The sequence below is a fragment of the Cynara cardunculus genome (genome assembly GCF_001531365.2).
Source record: "Cynara cardunculus var. scolymus isolate 2C chromosome LG 5, CcrdV1, whole genome shotgun sequence".
NCBI classification, from domain to species: Eukaryota; Viridiplantae; Streptophyta; class Magnoliopsida; order Asterales; family Asteraceae; genus Cynara; species Cynara cardunculus.
This window is the reverse complement of record NC_037532.1, coordinates 31,785,187-31,806,639: the sequence shown is the minus strand read 5'-3', so window position 1 is coordinate 31,806,639 and position 21,453 is coordinate 31,785,187. Positions and strand designations below refer to the sequence as shown.

Genomic DNA, 21,453 nt, shown 5'->3' with positions numbered 1-21,453 from the left:
TATTGAAAAATAATATAAAATTAACTAATAATTAATTATTGCATATGTATAATGAATATAAATTAATAAATTTAAATTAATATTTTTTAACAATTAATATTAAATAGGTTATCATTGCCAAAATGTTGAAAAAAACTTTTACACGTTATTCAAGGTAGTGTTTCTATAAACCAACTTAAAAGTAATATAGTTTAGAGCATTTTCAAAAGCTTATTTAAAATAGGAAAATTAGAATTTTGAGCTAATACTTTGTTTAAAAAGCTTCTCCAAAACTATCTCTAAAATGAAGAAAGTAGAAGAGAGAATGATTTTTTATCCAAATATGAAAATCACCCCAAAAATGATTACTAAGTGAAAGCACCAATAGGAGACTTTGAGAATAAATATTTAGAGAGAGAAATAATATTTTAATATTATAATCAATATTGAAATGGGGAATCTGTTGTTGATGAATATAATTATTTTTAGAGATTTTGATTTTTGGAATCTCTTGGACATACTCTAACTTTTACCAAACATATGGTTGTTTGTTTACCTCTTAATAATTCAATTAAAAAACAGTATCTGAATCGCCAAGAGATAAATCATGTTCGACAAAAAAAATCTATCTCTTAATGGTTTCAAACCCTTTGAATAATTTTGTATCTTGGGCTTTCCTAAACCATTCAGTGTCCTACTTTTATGAACAATTAACAAACAACCATATTTCATTTTTTACTATATCATAAGAGTCTCTTAATCATTATAATCACTTAATCATTTTACATCAAATCATTTAACAACTGTCAAATAGCCTCATAGTCTAAAAACTTTAGATGGTCAATCCAAAAAATAACAAATACAAATAAATGAACGAATTATTAAATAAATTGAATTAAATATTTTTTTACTTCATAATAATAATGTAATGAATAAGTTATTTAATATTAAGTTATAATAAAGATGCTCTAAAAATCATATTATAACGAATTTTTATTCACGAAAATATAATATATATATATATATATATATATATTTAATTACATAAAAACATAATATTTATATAAAAACCATTGTTTCCTTCTAAAATTTTGCCATTTATTGGGCATCCAATATTTTAGTTTGTGGTAGACGCAATAACGGTAAGCGGCAGAGAATAATTTGGAAATCGCCGCCGCCTGCGGCTGCCACCTCCTCCTCAGTCTGAGAGAGAAACCCTTCGACGCTCCAATCATCCAAACCCACGCGCCGCCCCCACCACCAAAAACATCAGTGACACATCGCAGCTCACCACTATCTCCCCACCCTTTTTGTCGTCAGCCACAATTATCATTACTCTGTTATCCACCCAAAATTCCCCAGAAAAAGGAGATCTGATTAACCGATTCATTTCTAAACCCCTGAAATATCCTAATTATATTTATGAATCCAACTCACCTGAACCATAGATGGGAGGAGTAACATCATCAATCGCTGCTAAGTTCGCCTTCTTCCCACCTACTCCGCCGTCCTACACGGTGGAATCCGACGAATCTTGCGGCGGCCAGCTCTTTATTCCCGAGGTTCCCAGAAGGGAAGGCGTCGACGTCTTGAGACTTCGAACTAAACGAGGCAACGAAATCGTTACTGTACATATAAAACACCCAAAAGCTTCTGCTACACTTCTCTATTCACATGGTAATGCAGCCGATTTGGGTCAGATGTTCGAGCTTTTTGTCGAACTGAGCCTTCGTCTTCGTGTTAACCTTGTTGGGTATTTCTCTTGAAAACCATTATCGACTGCATAACCTGTTGAATTCATGGAATTTAATTCTGTCAAGAAGATGGTTACTTTATCTGTACAATTGATCTTTCTTGTGTTTAATGACTTCATTAATGCATAAATCTATGGAAATTTAGTATATTTCTATAAGTAATTTAGCAAGTATGGTGGGTTGTTTTGAATGTGTCTGATCAACTTTATGGTAAAAGGGTGGTTGAGCCACAAGAGGAAAGAAATCCCTGAATCTTGTTCATTTAGGGTTTATAGTTACAGTTTCTGTTTGTGTTAATATTGTTCATATGCTTCTTTTTATAGCCTTCAACCTGACCAAATCAAACTAACTCGGTAAATCCCACAGGGTCTAGGGTCCATAGGTCGAGAGGGTTTAGAGGGTCCTTGGTCTACGGTTAGAGGAGTTACTGAGCGGTTGTTTTTGTAAAGACCTCAGTGACATGAGTGTTCTCTCGAATAAGTCTCCAGAAAAAGGGTTGGTGTTTTTCTCAACGGTTATTTAGTATTTTGTCAAGGCTAACTTACATAACCTAGGATGGCGTCGACTCTAACACGAATTTCGTAGGTAAAATCTAGATCCATGACATCCGCCACTACAAAATGAGTAGGTACTTAGGGCTGTTTACTACCTGCTTACCGCCTCTTATCAGGTAAGAGGTGCTTATCCGGTCAAAGATGCTTCTGTTTACCAAGCCTCTCTTACCGGTCCATGATGTTGACCGAGATACTGATGTGGTAAACTAAGGGAGAGACTTCCATTCGGTCAGTGATTAGTGTTGTCGCAGATCGCACTCTTACCCGGTTTGTGTTGGTAAACAACCGCTTAAACCTCAATTTTTAGACGTCTAGAAGCTTGCTAGCGAAATTAAATAATACCATACAAAGGGTAGAATATCTTCTCGATATCTATGCGCTAAATCGTATAAGACGGACGCTTTCGATGAAATATCTCTTTGTTAGGAACAAATGGAATGAAATAGAAGAATTAAAAACGACATACGTTCTTTCGTTTTAACGCCTAAACTATTTTTGTATGTGCATGTTTCAGCTATGACTACTCTGGCTACGGGCAATCAACCGGAAAGGTTCGTTTCTAACTTCATATGTCTGTTTTACGATCGCTTTTTTCAGAAAAACTTTGGTTCCTAGTAATGTGATGATCGTCCTTCCTTTTGTTCTCAGCCATCCGAGTGTAACACATATGCCGACGTTGATGCAGTATATAAATGCCTCAAAGAAAAATACGGAGTTAAAGATGATCAACTAATTGTATATGGTCAATCTGTCGGTAGCGGTCCGACCATCGATCTTGCATCACGTATACCGGATTTAAGAGGCGTGGTTCTACACAGTCCGATCCTTTCTGGGCTTAGGGTGCTGTATCCCGTCAAACGAACCTATTGGTTCGATATTTATAAGGTTATAATATATAGCTTTCATACTATTACAAGTTCCGTTTTTCCGGCCTGCAAATAGGGCAAGATGCAACAAAATACATCAAAATGCAACAAAATTTGGTTTTGTTCTTGTTTGGTGTAACGAAGAGTTCTTGTTTTCTTTCTAAATTGATGTACAGAGTTTCAAAGTTTCCTACTTTGTACCCATTTTAAACGATAATCTGTTATCTTTTAACATTTGATGACGTGGATACCTCTTTATAAAAGGTTTACGAAAGAATTACGACAACGTGGACGACAAACTTGATATGCACGCCATCAAATGTTACATTAAAAAGGAACTAAGACAAACTTCGTCGCATTTTGATTAATTTGATCGTTGCAATTACACGAGTTAACTGTTCCTCTGTTTTTTTGTCGATTTCAGAACATCGAGAAAATCGGTTCGGTGAATTGCCCGGTTTTGGTCATTCATGTAAGATCTATCAGTGTGGTTTCTTGATCATAACACTCATGAAATTTTCGAAAAGCTGCATTTATAAATGTTTTAAGCGGTTTTTGTGTCGGGATACAGGGAACAGCGGATGAAGTAGTCGATCATTCTCATGGGAAACAGCTATGGGAGCTTTGCAAGAACCAGTACGAACCGTTGTGGCTTACCAATGGCGGACATTGCAACCTCGAGTTTTATCCCGAGTTCATCCGACACTTGAAAAAGTTCGTTTTGGCTCTCGGAAAGTCGAAAACACCAACCAACGCCCCAAAAAACTTGACATCAGACGTCGAGAATCAAAAGAAAGCATCCGAAAGCGGCACAACGGGAGACACGTTCGAGTTGCGGCCCGACCTTCCGGATGTTTCTAGAAATAGCTTAGATAGCAGACTAGAGAAGTCAAAGAAGTCAAACAAGCCCGAGAAGTCTCGAATGAGCGTTGACATTTTTAGGAGGCGAAAGGGCTTGGTTTGGTGATGCTTTTCGAGCAAGTTTCATGTGGGATTGAATCTTGACGCTGATACACATATAAGAAAAGGTAACTTGTTACTCAAGTTTCGCCGTTTTATGAGCGGTTGGTGTTGATTTGTTATAAAAAGTGATTGTTTGTGCAAGTATACCACCTCGAAACCAACTGTGTTATGACCCTCGGGGCTATGTTATTCTTATTAGTATTAATATGTGTCGAAAATCCTTTGTATGTTATTGAACATAGGTCACAAGGTATTCGCTTCTCGAGTTTTAGTTATCTTTCGTTTTAGCCCTCTTTTTCGTCATGTAAAATGAACAACTGTTTTGGAATATGAAACGGTATTGAAGTTTCTTCGATCTGTTCTTCTATTCGTGTTAGATATGTGAAACTCCTTTGTATTCACTTTAATAGAGCCCTTCTTGAAAGAAGGTTCCTATAGAGAAAGAGTGAATGTGTGTGAGGTTTTAGAGGAAAACCCTTACGGACTGTTTGGTTCATGGATTTGGATGGAATTGAAAGGAATTGAAATGATCAAATCCTTTGACCAAATTCCAAATACAATGTTTGGTTCATGGAATAAAAATGATGGAATCCTTTCAATTCCAATAAATTCTTTCACTTGCGGATTTTACATTCCACTGCAATACCCTCGGATTTCAATTCCTTTCAGACAAATTCCGTCCCTAATCCAAATTCATTCCAATTCCATGCAACCAAACGCAATCACAAGGCATGGTCAAATTCCATTTCATTCCTTCAAAGTCAAATTCATTTGATGAATTCCAATTTCATCAAATTCCATTCTACGAACCAAACGCCCCCTTAGAAAAATGAAAATTCGAGGAACACTCTAATAATCGTTCATCTGTATTGTATCCACATACGTATACAAGTAATTATCATGGTCTCTATGCACGTGTATATACCGGACAAATTACTTGTATGTATATGTAAATACTGTACAGATGAACGGTTATTAGGGTGTTCCTTAGTATTTGAATTTTTTGTAGGTTTTTTCATGAACCAGACCCTATTTTTGTCTTTGTATATATGTGTGTGTGTGCATATATATATATATATATATATAGGATGATAATCAAATGAGAATTATAAATAAATCAGTTTCAAAGAGAAATCCAGCATTAACCAAGACCCTTAAAAAGCGAACCGAATGCTGTTCATCTCTACCTTACCAATAAAATCAAATGAATCGAAGCGAACATCGCTCACCATTTACACGAATAACAAATCTGAATCATATCTTCTTGTTCTCTTCCTCACAAGGATCACGAAGGGTACCAAACATCCAGTCCATCCATACGGTATAATGCCCATAGTTGTGACGATATGTTGTGTGATGAATCGTGTGGTACCCTGCACCCATCACTGGCCACATCTTCCCGTCTACACAATCATGAATGTTTGCAGTCCATATCGCTTCAATAAACAAAAGCCCTATGTGTGTCGTGAAATGCATCGGTACTAGGAATAGCGCAATCACGTGTGGAACCGCTTGCAGTATCCCATCTAGCGGATGGAATGCCAAACCTGATATAAAAACCATATACATATTACTCTTAAATATTATACAACATAACAATTAATCTAACGATATAAAATTTCAATTTTTTTTATCACAACAAAATAACCGCTCAAGTATATTTGAAATTGCATCAGTAAATGAATGGAAGCGATACAGATGTATAGGGTATGTATCCACCTATATTGAATTTCGATATCAAAGAGACTGTATCTCCACTTGAAGCTGGGGACCTACCTCTACCTCAAAGAGTAGAACAACTGTTTTAGTGGAAACCCTTGTCTTTAAGAGACTCTATATCCCTCGGAGGTGGGGTCTATAGAAGGTATGTAAACCTGACTTTTACCACGAAGAATAGAAAAAGTTGTTTCCTTGGAAACACCGGTCTTTAAGGGACTATATATCCCACTCGGAGGTGGGATCTGAGGGATGTATGCAGATTTCACATCTACCACAAAGAGTAGAATAATTGTTTCCATATGGAGGTTAGATTTGAGGGATATACACAGACCTGACATCTACCCCAAAGTGTAGAGCAATTGTTTCAATGGAATCAGAACAACTGTTTCCATGAAAACCTCGGTCTTTTAAGAGACTCTATAGCCCACTTCTATTCTATATTCTAAAATGTAGAACAGCTAGCTGTTTCGGTGAACACCATGGACCTGAAAAAGAACTCACCAGCAAAAGGTGAAAGTGTGTTCTGCTTATTGTAGATATGATGAGTTGCATGAAGGTATTTGTAGAGAGGCTTAATATCATGCAACTCTCTATGCATCCAGTAAATCCCGAACTCAACGAGTACGAGATAAAAACCCAAGTTTAACACGTACGAAAACCAGCCCACGTCACTTATCCGCGGAAAACATCTAGTCCATCCGTTTTCAACCATGTACTCCGAGATCGTGGGAAGCGCACAGTACCATGGCATCGCCTTCATTGCAACATATATCTGTAAAAGCACCGCTTTTCTTGAAGGGATAGCATCTAGAAACCGATAAAGATTTCAATAGAATAGTATTAGATCGTATTCCCGTTACTAGAAAACACATAATTAAGTAAAAAAAACCAAACTTGAGATCAACTATTTATCATCTTGATCAACTATGTGAGGAGTGTGTGTGTGAGTTTATTTGTTCTATTTGTCGTATATAAATATTATATACTGATTACAAACATTAAATAACAAAATAGAAACAAAATTCGTAGTTGAGAAGTGTTATAAGAACCTTTGGGAAGGAAAAGGTTACGATTGAAGTGGTAAATGTAGAAGGACCAAAGGACGCCGGAGATGAGGTAAAGAAGGGTGGCGGCAATGTAGGTACGAAGCCAGCCTTGGAGGAAGTGTGGAAGCGGAGTCCATAACTTTTCCGGCAACAAACTTCCGACCACCAATTGGTTGTAGAGTGTGGTCTCCTTCACGAATAGTTGCAAGTACTCCTCCATTCTTTTCCGATAACAATGGCGGAGGATGGATCAGATACTGAGTGGTGGTGGTCGTGGTGGTGGTGGTGGGGTGAGATTCCCGCAAAAAAAGAGACAGTTTTGGAGTGGCAAAAAAGGAGGGAAAGTGGTATTAATGGTTAGTGTGTGGACTTGAAGGGAAGACAACCATTATATAAGTGAGAGTGGGGTCTACGTGATTCAATGGCATATTCATTCTATTTATTTAAATTGATATTCTAATCATTCATTTTTTTGGATTAATCTAAATCTCCCTAAATTCATAATATTTATGTCTGTAATATTATGGATCTGGCTAAAAGATAGAATAAACTATCAGATTCAACCCAGGTATGCAATTACGACGGTCAGGTCCGTAAATATGACGGTGCTACTTGATAACTTGGTGGAATTTGATTTTTGTTTATCTTTAAGTCAGGTTCGCAATATTGCGGACACAGTGACATTTGGGATAATATTGAGGATGTGGATATTGCGGACGTAGTGACATTTGAGTGAATCCTAGAGAGGAATGACTATGAGACCAATTTGAATGAGTGAAATAACTATTTGAGTCAATTACCCGTATCATTTTAGGCAAAATCACCAAAGTATTATTAACTAAAGTTAGTCAGATGATCAAAAATGAAACAAAAGGACAATTATAATAACTAAACCTGTAATTAATTTAAAAATGAATCATAATCAATGACAACTATAAAGACCAAAAATGTAATTTATTCTATAAGTAATTAGCGGTGACCGGTGAGTACTCAATAACCATGTTTTCTTCTACATGTCAACCAACTATAACTCTTATATCAAAGGGCATTTGGCCTAGCGGTATTGTAATCTTTGGCTTCCTAGAAAGTCAGGGGTTCAAGGGTATGTGAGTTTATTTGTTGCATATACCGTATATAAATATTATATATACTTCAAAAAAAAAAACTAAAATTCTTATAAAAAAATCTTATTTATTTAATAATTATGCTATAATTTTTCCCCTAAACTTAGAGATTTTTCTGTTCTTTCTCCTTTTTATTCTCTTTTAAAGGAAAGTTTAGTATAACCGTTGAAACAAATTTTTCTTAAATATTTAAATTTTCTAGATTAGCATAGCAACTAGAGATGCTCTTATATCAAGTATAAAGAGCATATCCAACAGATGAGTTGGGTTTCAATGAGAAAACTAATAACAGATTTCTATCATGGGATCAATCTTAATTAAAGATCAACACTAATTAAATACATCGAATCAATTCCCGTATTAAGTGCAATTCATGGAATGAATGTGAGATTAAAAATGATCAAAGGTCCAAATCTCTTTTTATGTTTCTCACTTTAACTCTTATTCACACTTTATCTTTAATTAGTAGAAATGCAATAACAAATTCACAGAAAACACCATTATGTGTTTCAAAGAGCGGCTCCATGATTAGTATTCAGCGGTTTTAGCAAGGTCCTTGTTCCATAACGTGGTTTATCGCCTTCGAATCATACCAACACTTATACAACCCAAATTGAAGGACAATTTTGTCTTTTTGGTTGGCGTCATCTTTACATTCATTAATATTAAACCATTTTTACATTTCCACTACATGATTTTCAAGTATAAAGAGCATATCCAATAGAGGTTGGTTATTATACAACCCTTGTCATTTGTGCAACCAATACAACCCAATCTCAACCGTTCATTTCATTTGATTAATATGTGATTTCATAAAAGTTTTGATTGTTTCCTAATATAAAGTATTGATCATAATTAATGAATCATATTCATCTTTCATAAATATTCAAATCATAATAAATGAACTCTCATCATTTTCATAAATATCTCAATTTATTGGGTTGCATTGGTTATACAAATACAACAAGTTGTATTTGAAACAAACTCTCTCTCTTTCACTATATATATATATATATCTCCATATAAGGCGGAAAAAAATGATTTACCTAACATAAACACACATGTTTTTTGAGTGGACACCGTCACATCGCACATGCCCAGGTTATACAAAATCATTTTTTATATATGAATTACTTTATATTGATGTATATTACTTAAAATTCAAGATTACAAGTAAATTATGCGTAAGTACAACTTATTGAACCTTCATATTTGAATTCGTGTAACAAACTATGGATAAACATAATCAAATAATAGATAAGCATCTCATGTTATAAAATATAATTAGGATAATCATCGAGTTCTAACAAAATAATTAATTATTATCTTTATAAGAAAATTATATTATTAAACCAAATATAAATTATTTCGTTATTGAACCTAAATTAAATAATAATGAAAATTTTGAATTAAAGAATTACATGAAAAAATAGGAATTTTAAATAGTTAATTTGATATTAATATCGATATATTTTTATTAAATTTTATGATATCTTCAGTTTTATATTTTATTCAAAAATAAAAACATCATCGTTTTTTTCAAAATCACATAAGACCATATTATAACATCTACTGAGATAAATAATATAAAACAAAATATTAAAATCAAGATGTATCTTGATGCATTGTGCGAGTATCATTCTAGTTATATAGAAATGAGTTCAAATGAAATTATAAAATAACATTAAAATTTCATAGTAAAATATTATAAAAAAATAAAAAATACATAAACGTTACAGACAAAACACATTGTTCTACATGATTACAAGTCTCTCTCTCTCTCTCTCTCTTTATATATATATATATATATATATATATATATAAACATAAGAAATCTAAGATGATATTTGTTTTTTAAGAGGTGTTGAAGTCTTATTTCACTTTTGATTTATTAAAGATGGTACTGAAATTTAAAATCCGAATCTATAAAACTATTTGTTTTTTTAAACTGATAAACGTTTGAATTTGTTTAAATTATTTATTTTACCCATTAAGAATTATAGTGCTGAATAAATTATACAAAGAATTATAGTGCTGAATAAATTATACAATTTCACATATTTATTCATCATTATTATAAAATTAACATCCATTTAAACGAAAATATGTCATTAACGTTGTTTAACATATTTACAACCTATTAAAATACATTAATTGAGAGAGTTGATGATTGATTTGGTGAGAATCGATTGAGAAAAAATGATCAATTAAAGTTAATTAATTAAGAAACATCGTTGTTTAGGATTTGAAGAACAATAAGATGCAAATAAAAGGTTGTTTTACCTCTTATTAGATAAGAGAAAAATAAGACATAAGTGTCTTTGAAAAATTCGAAAAAACAAATAGTCTAAATGATTTTGTCTTTTAATAAATCAGACATAAGAGACTAAAAAAAAAAAAAGAAGCCTGATCCTTATTTTTTTTGGAATACTTTTTTATTTAGTTTGAAGAAATAAAGATATCCAAAAGGTAATTAAAACAAAAATCCAGCCTGAAACGCATTGCAATGCACATGCGATCAACCATTTTATTAACATTTTATCATTATTTTCCAAAATAAAAAAATCTTAAATTAAATATATTACAAAACCCACCACCTTGCCGGCCTTAAAGAATGAATTAAGAACACCATGTGGAAAAATACTTTTTTTCACATTATTTAATTATTCCATAATTAAATAAATATTAATTACACATGCATTTATATCATAATTACCATTTTAAAACAAATAATTAATCAGATATTCATATCGAATTAAGAAGCTAGAAACGAAAAGGAAATCTCCCCCTACGCTAATTAATTAATTAATTTCCGTATATATATATATATATATTATATACCACATATAATGTGACAATTATAAGCAGTGTTTTACATGACTTTTTTCATCGTACACTAATATTTAATATATTAATTAAAACATATTTATTTCATGATGTGTTTATTTTATTTATGTCTGGTTCATAATATATTTTTTGTCTCATGAAAACGTCAAAAAATTTTATACTGTGACACAAATATATGTTAATCAATACTTTAAATTATAGTCTTAGATGAAAAAAACCATATAAAATATCAGTTTTCACAATTTTATAGATTCACATATGATTAGCTTTTAAACAAATATATTCGAAAAAAACAATTAAAGTATTTGCAATTAAATTAATTAACAAAAAAGATGATGAGAAATGAAGATACCTTTAGGAACATAAACGTTATGCTTGTAGAAATAAACATAGAAGCTCCAAAGTAAACTTGTGATGAAATAAACCAAGGTTCCGGAAGTGTAGTTCCGGAGCCACGTCTGAAAAAAGTGCGGTAACGGTTCCCAGATTTTGGCCGGAAGCAGCGTTCCGAGCACCATCCGGTTGGTGAACGAAGTCTCGTCGACGAACAATTGCAAATAGTTCGTATCCATTTTTTGGATAAATTAAGGCTAGCTAATTAAGCTAAGCTAGCAGTGATATATATATATGGGGGGTGGCAGGGTGGTGGAGATTATTTCCGGCGACTGTTTCCGGCGAAAGGGTGGCGGAAAAGAGGAGGAGATAGAAGAAGGGTTAGTGTATACGGAGTAGCATCTTCTTTGATATATATAGCCGCCGGCTGTATACAATTGTGCAATTAATAAAACCACTTCTTCTTGGTATTAAATGATGGCTTGGTCTATTATAATATTTTGACCAAACTATAAATTTTATCCCTGTAGTTTGTTGAAGATGATAAATTTGGTCCTTGTAGTTTGTCGAAGATAACAAATTTGGTCTCTGTAGGTTTGAAATTATAAGATGACCATCGTGATTTATAAAAATGCATGGATTTGGTTCCTCAATCCTCCTTGTAACTGTCGTTAAAATATTCTGTCAAATGAGAAGAAATTTTGTTTTTTTTTAACATTTTTTGTCTTTTACTCAATCAAAAACCAAATAGAACAAAATTATAAAAAAAAATAGATAAAATGATTAAAATGTTTCTCATATAACGAAATTTTATAACAGTCCTTAGTGGGAGAGACCATTTCCATAAGTTTTTACAAACCATGGAAATCATCTTGTAATTTTAAAAAGGCAAATGCATGAAAAAATATTGTATTTTATCTTGAAATCTATTTTGTATAACGTACTTTTAAAGCTTTTGGTTTAGTACCTAACATGTAAAATTTTAAGTACCTGAGTAACTGGTTTAAACATTAACTGGTTATTAATACTGATATGACGAGTGATCTGACACCCGATTCAATATTATTTACTGTTACGGTTAGTGAAATGGATTTTTTATATTTAAAATTAGTTTCATATTTATTTATTTTATTAGAATTTATATATTATAACTATTTGTAAATCATATATTTCACATAAATAATTATAATATATAAGTTCTAATAAAATAAATAAATTTACAATTGATTTAGATTTAAAAAAACTCCATGTCACTATCTAAATAATGTTGAGTTGGATGTCACATGAACATTTGTAACCGACTAATGCTTAAACCGGTTATCTAGATATTTTAATGCTTGAAACTTCACATCTTATATACTAAAATGAATGTTTTAAAAGTAAGTTACCTAAAATATGAATTAAAGCAAAGTATGTTACTTTTTAATGCAATTTATCTATTTTAAAACTACAAGGACAAGAATTCTTATGCTTTCGACAAACCACAAGGACCAAATTTATAGTTTACTCTATTATTTTATATAATTCCCTTCTTGACGATCTTTGTCTTTTATTTTTGGTCGTTAATTTATTGAAAAAAATGCTTATTTCTCAAGTAATTAAATCGATTTTTTAAATTTCACTATATAATTTTTTAAATTCATGATATTATTTTATTAATGAAAAAGTTCAATTAGAAGAATAAATATCACAAGAAGATAATAAAAAAAGATTAAAGAAAAATTCATATATAAATTATATATAAAAAAAGTCAATTTAAATATGCATTTTTAAATGTACTTTTTTGTATGGATTTACATATAAACGTTCTTTTCTTAGTCGTTTTAATTGAATTGGTCCATGTGTTCTGTTATCACTTCAAATCGGTACACCATTAAATACACATATACAAAACAACCACTCAGATCAAATTACTTTAAGAAGATCGAAAACGTTAATTTTAGTAACCGATTTTGACCTGTTTGTGACTAACAATACAGGTTTGGCCTTGGACTATCGATTCTAATTAGCATCGAGCATTTTCTAAGTGGCCGTAAAGGATTATTTTAGAGGTCGGCTAAATGCACTATCCATTTGTTCATTTTTTTTATCATATATATTAATATAATTCTAACATAAAATGTGGTGCATGTAATAAAACATTTAAATTAAGGTGAATCCCTTTTACATACACGTTTTTTTAATCAAATCTTGATTCACAAATATCAACGTCAAATCATTTACTTTTTAAACTTGATACGTTGTTTTATTGAAGGGGACAAATTGAGTACAAGCACAAAGTTAAATAGATTAAAGTATCTTCAATATTTATGTTAAAATATATTTTTAATATTTAATTATGTTTTCTTCGATAATTCTGTAAAATGGTTTGTTAAAATAGAGAAAATAAAAGAGAAGGTGTAAATCTTCAGATTTGGAAAATTCTTTAAAACTCCATAGAAGAGTAGAATATTTTAATTATTTCTTACCGATAATATTTTAAATGTATTAAATATTTTAGTGATATTGTTAATGTTAGAGATTTTTAAATGTATTGAATATTTTTTTATAGATATTTTATTAAATGTATTAAATATTTTATTAATTACTAAAATAGAGTAGCTAATGAAGTTAGATATAAATTATTTTTAAAGATTTTAACTTTTTACACTTATAAATAATTTATAATATAAAGTCAGACTTAGGCTTTGTTTGTTTTAAAAAAAAAACTCTTATCAATCTTTTATGTCTGATTCATTAAAAGGTAGGATCATTCCGACTGTTTATTTTTTTTTCCTAGTTTTTCAGAAGCACTTATGTATTATTGTTCTCTTATCTAGTAAAAGATAAACCGACCTCTTATTATTCTACAGACCCTCAATAACGACGTTTCTCAATCGATTAAACCTAATCGATCCTTTCTCTCAATCGGACTTTGCCAAATCGATTATCATCTCCCTCAATTGATGTATTTTAATATGATTTAAATGTGTTAAATATCGTTCATGACATATTTTCGTTTAAATGAATGCTAATATATAATCTAGATGTAAATTTCATAATGTTGATGAATAAATATATGAAATTATACAAGTTTATCTATAAATTCAACATTATAATTTTCTAGTGAGTAAAATAGACATTTAAACAATATCAGACATTTATCAGTTTAAAAAAACAAACAATCTTTTTAATTCACTTTTCAAACTTTAACACCACCTCTTATTAATTAAAAGTTAAATAAAATTTCAGACTTCAACATCTTTTAAAAAAACAAATATCATCTTAATATTGTTTTTTTTACCATCCCCATATTCTGAATATGGTAAAAATTATATGCTTCCACATATATTTATTTTAATAATTAGTATCCCGACTTTTTTTAAATACCCAAAATATGTTTAAAGAATAATATATATATATATATATATATATATTATTGTAGAGTAAATTACAAATTTCGTCCCTGTGGTTATTCTAAATTTTGGATTGAGTCCACAAAACGAAATAATTATATGTATGGTAATCATGATTTTATTTTTGTTATGGATTGGATCTCTTGCCCTAATTCTGTTAAATCTGTTGCCATTAACTCATCATATACAAAGGGCATTTTTGTCATTTCAGTTATTTATTTAGTAATTCTTTTATTATACAGATAACGATAATTCTTAAAAAGAATTTGGTTATGCCACGTTTGAATCCACAACCAAATGTGTCTTTGTTCCAACCATCACGTCATGTACACTTGGAGAGCACAATACAACGAAGAGTTGTATGTTACGTGTACTACTATTCCAGATACGTCATGGTACGGCATTATTTGGACCATGTCGGTTCTTTATGAAATACTCGTTTAGGAAATGTTGGAGTGAACCTGAAAAGTTTGGATACCGCCGAACAAAAAGATCTTCTAACAATTCTGACTGCATTTTGTACAACTCTTCAAAGCATTTAATTATTAAAAAAATACAAAAATAAAACCAAAAAACCCCTCCCATCTCTATAACATCCTCCCCTCCCAAGGACTCCTCTTCTCAGCAATACTCGTTCATCCTACCCAAACACTTACCCGGTAAGCGCTTTATCGGTAAAATTTAACATTAATTACTTACCGGGTAAGATTTTAGTCCACAAAAAAGGTATCGTATGTAAAAATTTACATTGTCGCCCCTCTCCTTCCACCTTCTTTTAATCAAAGCCCACATCTGGATAAAGCATGAGGGACATTCAAGCTTTATGTGTTAATGTGTCGTAGAGAAAGGGTACAGGAAAAGAGAGAGTAGATAAAGCTTTAAGAACAACAAGTAAACACCAAAAACCCAGATCTGGTGTGTGTATCCACCGTAGAATGGCCTCAACTTCTATTTTTCACAAAAACCCAGCCACAAAGAAATATCGTTGGCAATCAATCAATTATCGAGTTGAGATGGAGTAAATTATTGAGCATTCATCAAGTTTCGAACAAAGAGAATGAGACGAGGGTTTCGATGGATGAGGCAGGGTCGACCCTGGCCACGTGTAGCCCGTGCGGCCGCACAGGGCATCAAAGTCTAAAGGGGGATCAAGTTGTCATTTATTACTATTTTTGGATCAAGTTGTCAAAGCCTAGTAGTGATGGATACTGAATGCACATCGTTGGAAAAAAGTTGGAAAGTTGGAAAAGTTTTTGTTTGTATAAAGTTGTCTGTGTGAATTAATTTGTTTGTATACGTTGGAAAAGTTTTTGTTTGAGAGAGTTTTTTCGCAGATGTAAGGAGCGTTTTTTTAGTTGGAAATGACATGTTTGAAAAAAAAACTTGGCTTTCTATATAAAGATCCCCCTAAAAGCTTACTGAATAAGTCACTTTCTATATCATTAAGCCACTACGACACACTCATGTATAGTTGAGCGAATAAGTTGTTAGTTCCATTAAACTTATTAAGTTGCTAACAGATATGCCCTTAGCTTTTAGTCGTCAAACCTGTAACTTTTGAATTTTACTTTTTGCTTACTATGACAGTAATTTGAATGTAATTTACTATTTTAGTTAAAAACTAATTATAATTTTTCTTGTCTTTTAAGTCTCATAAATTGAAACAAAGTTTCTATTTTGCTAATTTCAATCTGGACAAGAGAAAATTGGAAGAGAATGAAACACAATCTTAATCCATGATTTACCATTTTATCATTTTATATTTTGTATTCGGGGTTTTCGGTTTTTATGTCCCCCCATTGTATTTTTTTATTATTATAATTAATAAAAATCAACATGAGGATGAAATTAGGGGTGACAAAAAATGACCAAACCCATTAACCCAACCCGAACCCAACCCAGAATTAGCAGGTTGGGTTGAGATTTTCAACCCAATTAAATAAATGGGTCAACCCGTCTAACCCTTTTAAATAAATGGGTTGGATTGAGTTGAATTTTTTTACCTGTTTTTAACCCGTTTTCAACCTGTTTTCAACCCACTTAAAATATTATATAAATTTATTTTATTCTTAATATTATATCTATTTTATTTTTTATTTTGTTTCTTCTTAAATAAATTGGCCCAAGTTTTATGATGACTCTTCGATATCAATCCTTCAATAATCAATTCTTCATACGTTTCATTACTAATCAATATCATGAGTCTCGACGCTTAGCCTTCGATTCTTCAATTCTTCAATCTTCATACACTTCGATCTTTTCCCCTTCTTTTGAGTTCTACCTTCTCCAATCAAAGATTTGGGTTGGTTTCAGACTTTCAGTTTCCGATTTGAGGTTGAGGGCTTGAGGCGTTGTTGAACGATATCAGAGTAAGTTCTTTATGATCATGTTTGTTTAGTATTTTGTTGTTAAACTTCGTATAGATCATATGAATTTCATGCTTCTCTTTGATTATTTGTTACTTTATGAGTCTATCGAACTTTAGTGATTTCTTTCAAGTTTGAATTTGTTACTTGTGTGGTGTGGCTATCTATTTCTATCATTGTACCTATACCTCAGAGATAATTGTTATCATTCGTCTTCATTGAGATAATTATATAAGCTACATATAAGTTGTTGTTTTGTACGCATGGATTACACTTGCTGATGGACTAATGGTCTTAGGATTTGAGGTACGAGAGTGAAATTGGGGTTGATGAAAGTGGAAGTCGAGTTACTTAGAATTTAAAATATTTCAACTTATTTTGAACAATATATTTGTTGTGGTTGTGTTTTATTCAAACTTTGAACAATTTGGTTGTATTTGTGGTTGTGTTATGTTTTATTCAAAAAAGTTAAATACTCTAGTTCTTTTTTTATTTAAAATTTTAAAATTAAATGGGTCAACCCATGTTCAACCCATTTATTTAACAGGTTGGGTTAAGAAAATCGTAAACAGGTCAACCCGTTGTCAACCCATTAACCCAACAGGTTGGGTTGGGTTAAAATCTCAACCCATTTAATTAAATGGGTTGGGTTGGGTTGAGATTTTCAACCTGTTTAATAAATGGGTTGAACCCGAACCCAACCTGACCCATTGCCACCCCTAGATGAAATACTTAGCTTGAGTATGTTCTAAACCCGTTAAAAATTGCATGTTCCGTTGTTTTATTGGCTTAAAAAAATAAGCTTAGGGGCATTTTTTATTATTTTCGCACAGGGCATAAAAAATCTTAGGACCGACCTTGGGATGAGGTGGGTGCATCAATGGCAAATTCGAACAAATAATAAAATCGTGAAATATTTTGGTGTGGTTACTTGGATTGAAGTTGAAGAAGTGGAGATGAATCTGTGATATAGTTGAAGAAACGTTGATCATTTTGTTGCCTATTGATGTGCTAGAATCGTAAGTGTTCACACAGTGGGCACAAAGTTCCCACAGTGGCGGTGCAAGTGCACGTCGATACTATAATTGCTTCAAGTAATAAATTGGTATAGTACCAAGATCGTTTCCACAGGGACTGGACTTAATGAGAATCAGAGAGTTTCATGAACTTCGGTTTGAGAGAAAAAGTTGAGTTTTGTTGGTGCAAAGCTTTAAAATATGAGATAAACCTTTAATATTAAAAGATGGGTATGGGTTTAAGTTTTCCTTAAGAAATTGCAGGAACAATATGGTCAGAAACTCATGGGACTTCTATAAGAATTCCAATCTTTCGAGAGTGAATTCTTATATAATGTGCCCACAGAGTGCCCACAAAGCGTCCAGTTTTATCAATCTTAGACTTGTCGAATTAGCTAATAGATAAAAAGATATTTGGTTCCAATAGCTTGAAGATTTATATCAAATCTCTTTGTAGTATAAACTCGACTAATATCTGAACATTAGCTTAAAACATGCAGAATCCGTATCTCTACGTGATTATCAAAGACTCTCTTAAATCTTTGTGCATAATCTAAGCCATATTTCAGATCCGCCCATCTCTGGATCAAGAATCTAATATTAACACTTCAAAGTGATCAGCTTATCTACGTTGAGCTTAAGTCCCGACTTAAATGACCAAACTTAAGAATTAATAAAAATGGCAACACCCAGGTGTGCCTTTAAATTCTTAAGTTTGACTCACACCCACACCCAAAGAAGTGATTAGCTCATAATAAAACTATAAAACATAGAGGAAAATGGAGAAGAAAAATGCATAAGAAATACTTGAAATGAAATTTCACTTAAACTGTTGCCCACAGGGGGCATACAATGCACAGTAGCGAGAATTAAAGACTAAGTACGAAAATAAAATTAAATGCAGAAATTAAACTTGTTCTACTGCCCTAGAACTTGAGTTGGGAGTGAATGCTCCAAGGTTGCTTGGCTGATTTGTTGATGTCTTCCAAATGAGAGAAAAGCTTCAATATATAGCGAAAAAGTGAGAACCGGACAAACTCTTCGCCCAAAGAAATAAAGTCTTCTTGACTAGAGGGTAAAAACCCCCCATCACTTCTTGTCTACTTTCCTGGCCTTGTCATCTTTTTTGAAAGGTTGAAAAATGTAAAGTTATCTAACCCTTAAAATAAGGAAAAAGGTATGGAAGGTTTTTTCATTAAAATAATGGTAGATTTACTTTAAAATATTTTTTTAATTCAACAAGGCTCATTCTTCCAAATAATTCAAGAATTTCGGATCTGACTTCAGAATTAAATCCCTTTAATACCCAGGAGAGCCAGTATTTGAATTTTGTCCAAATCCGTCTTGAGAAAAATATGTCGTAGGAATAATGTGAGTAGAAAGTGAGCATTTTACCAACAACAATAGTTTTTCAGAAAATAATCAAATTCTTGACCTTTCATCACCTCTTAAAATATTTTGGACAAAAAATATAGGATATGAGCAAAATGGGTACAAAAGACACAATAAAATAAGAGTATTGAACAATAAAAAAAACTCTCACAAATTGAGAGTTATCACCTATAACAAGTTATCAAACGCATGTCACAACCGAACTGAATCCAATATCTTCATTGTGATGGTGGGAAGACCAAGCTAAGTTAACGGAGTTAGAAGCAGGAACTCAATCCGTAACAAAATTGAATTATTTCATTTGAGGGATTTAATCCAAACTTTTATACAACCACAGGGACGAAATCTGTAATTTACTCAATATTAGAAAATATACATTCATATGGTTAGATTAGTGTCAAGTTAACAACCCAAAAACATATTTATTTTATAGCTTTTACGATTCCATAATTTTAATTAATATTATGATTTCTAAAAATTAAATGTCATTAAAAATTATATAAATGCACACTTATTTAATCGGTAAAATGTCATTATCTTAATTATATACATTATTTATTCATTAATTACGATAGTTTAATACATTTATATCACGTTGATTATAAATTTTATAAAAAATTGATACTATTTTTTCTTAAATATAGAATTAAAAATCAAAATCTCTTAAGATAATTATATCTAACTATAACCATTACATTTTCATTATTAATTACTAGAAGGGTACTCGCACAACGCATCGAGATACATTTCGATTTTAATTTTTTGTTTTATTTTATTTTTGTCTCAGTCGATGTTATAATATAATTTTATGTGATTTTGAGAAAACGATAATATTTTTATTTTTGATTAAGATATAAATATGAAGATATATCATAAAAAATGAAAAAAAAGTTATTGATATCAGTACCAAACTAACTATTTAAAATTTCATCTTTTTGTAGTTTTTTAATTCATTCTTTTATTTTTGATTTAATATTATAATTTTTTATAAAGATAATATAAGTAGTTTGTTAGAACTCAATGATTATCCTAATTATATTTTAGATTTTTTATATTTTAAAATGATATGTTTATCCTCTATTTGATTATGTTTATCCCCAGTTAGTTACACGAATTCAAACATGAAGCTTTAATAAGTTGTACTTATACATAATTTACTTGTAATCTTGAATTTTAAGTAATATGCATCAATATACAGTACTTCATGCATAAAAAAATGGTTTTTAAGAGTTTTTGTCAAATGCTTTGTAATATAGTATATATATATATTATTTAACATACACTTTAATATAACCGTAAAAATCCAATTTGTAATTTCTTTTTCCCATCATATATGCATTTTGACCAAAAATATTTTTAGTAAACTCTAAGGTCTTGTTTGTTTTGCAGAATTGGAGTGGATTTGAGAGAATTTGGATTTCAAATTAATTTCAATCTCATGTTTGATTTGTTGAATTGTCCAGATTTGAAATCTTAGGATTTAATTGAAATCCTATAAATATAAAATTTTAAAATCCTTAAAGGGTGCTCGGGATTTCATGGGATTGTATGCAATAAGCTTTTTAAAAATGTTAAAGACATTTATTTTGTAATAATCAATTAAGAAAATTGTAATTTAACTGTATTTTTATAATTATTTATAAATTTTTGTATAAAATAATGGAATCAAATTCCATTTCAAATCCTACAAAGCAAACACACCAACCATTTTAAATCTGTTCCAATTCAAATCCCTTCATAAAATTCAAATCATTCAGAAACAATCTTAGAACCTGTCATGGACGGATCTGGAGTAGAGAATACGGTGGCACGTGCCACCATATTATTTCTCCTTCGAAGGGTAAAAAAATTTAGGTTCGTGAAAAGTGCAACCGTATTAATTTGTTTTGTGGTAACATATGTATTTTGAAACTACAATGAGAACAAGTTTTATTTGGTAGAGTTGGTTTGCAAGGCTTTTTTTCCACCCCAGACTCAAGTTTAAATCTTGTTAATGTCATTTTCTTAGTCAAATGGTGCCATCGTTTGAAAAAAAAACTTTGTACATTTATTTCTTATAGTCAAATGGTGCCATTGTTTGAAATTTTTTCCCTATATCT

The 21,453-nt window shown here is 31.2% G+C and overlaps 2 protein-coding genes across 3 annotated transcripts; one reads left to right on the top strand and one right to left on the bottom strand.

Annotated features, from left to right (window-relative positions):
• The first annotated feature begins 1,132 nt into the window (after nucleotides 1–1,132).
• Nucleotides 1,133–4,469, top strand: LOC112513290 (alpha/beta hydrolase domain-containing protein 17C-like). The gene is made up of 5 exons (XM_025119510.1): nucleotides 1,133–1,732; nucleotides 2,802–2,838; nucleotides 2,936–3,172; nucleotides 3,578–3,625; nucleotides 3,725–4,469. The coding sequence occupies exons 1-5, from the start codon at nucleotides 1,428–1,430 to the stop codon at nucleotides 4,118–4,120; spliced, it is 1,023 nt and encodes a 340-aa protein (XP_024975278.1). The 5' UTR covers nucleotides 1,133–1,427; the 3' UTR covers nucleotides 4,121–4,469.
• A 755-nt stretch (nucleotides 4,470–5,224) lies between these two features.
• LOC112512711 (delta(7)-sterol-C5(6)-desaturase-like) lies at nucleotides 5,225–11,649 on the bottom strand. 2 transcript variants are annotated; one of them, XM_025118817.1, is made up of 3 exons: nucleotides 11,205–11,649; nucleotides 6,337–6,642; nucleotides 5,225–5,663 (listed from the first exon to the last, which is right to left on the bottom strand). In XM_025118817.1, exons 1-3 carry the CDS (start codon nucleotides 11,422–11,424, stop codon nucleotides 5,371–5,373), a joined length of 819 nt encoding a protein of 272 aa, XP_024974585.1. In that variant the 5' UTR covers nucleotides 11,425–11,649; the 3' UTR covers nucleotides 5,225–5,370. The 2 variants fall into 2 exon arrangements, with proteins under 2 accessions (XP_024974585.1, XP_024974587.1); XM_025118819.1 differs by lacking the exon at nucleotides 11,205–11,649 and adding an exon at nucleotides 6,885–7,176.
• Nucleotides 11,650–21,453: the final 9,804 nt, after the last annotated feature.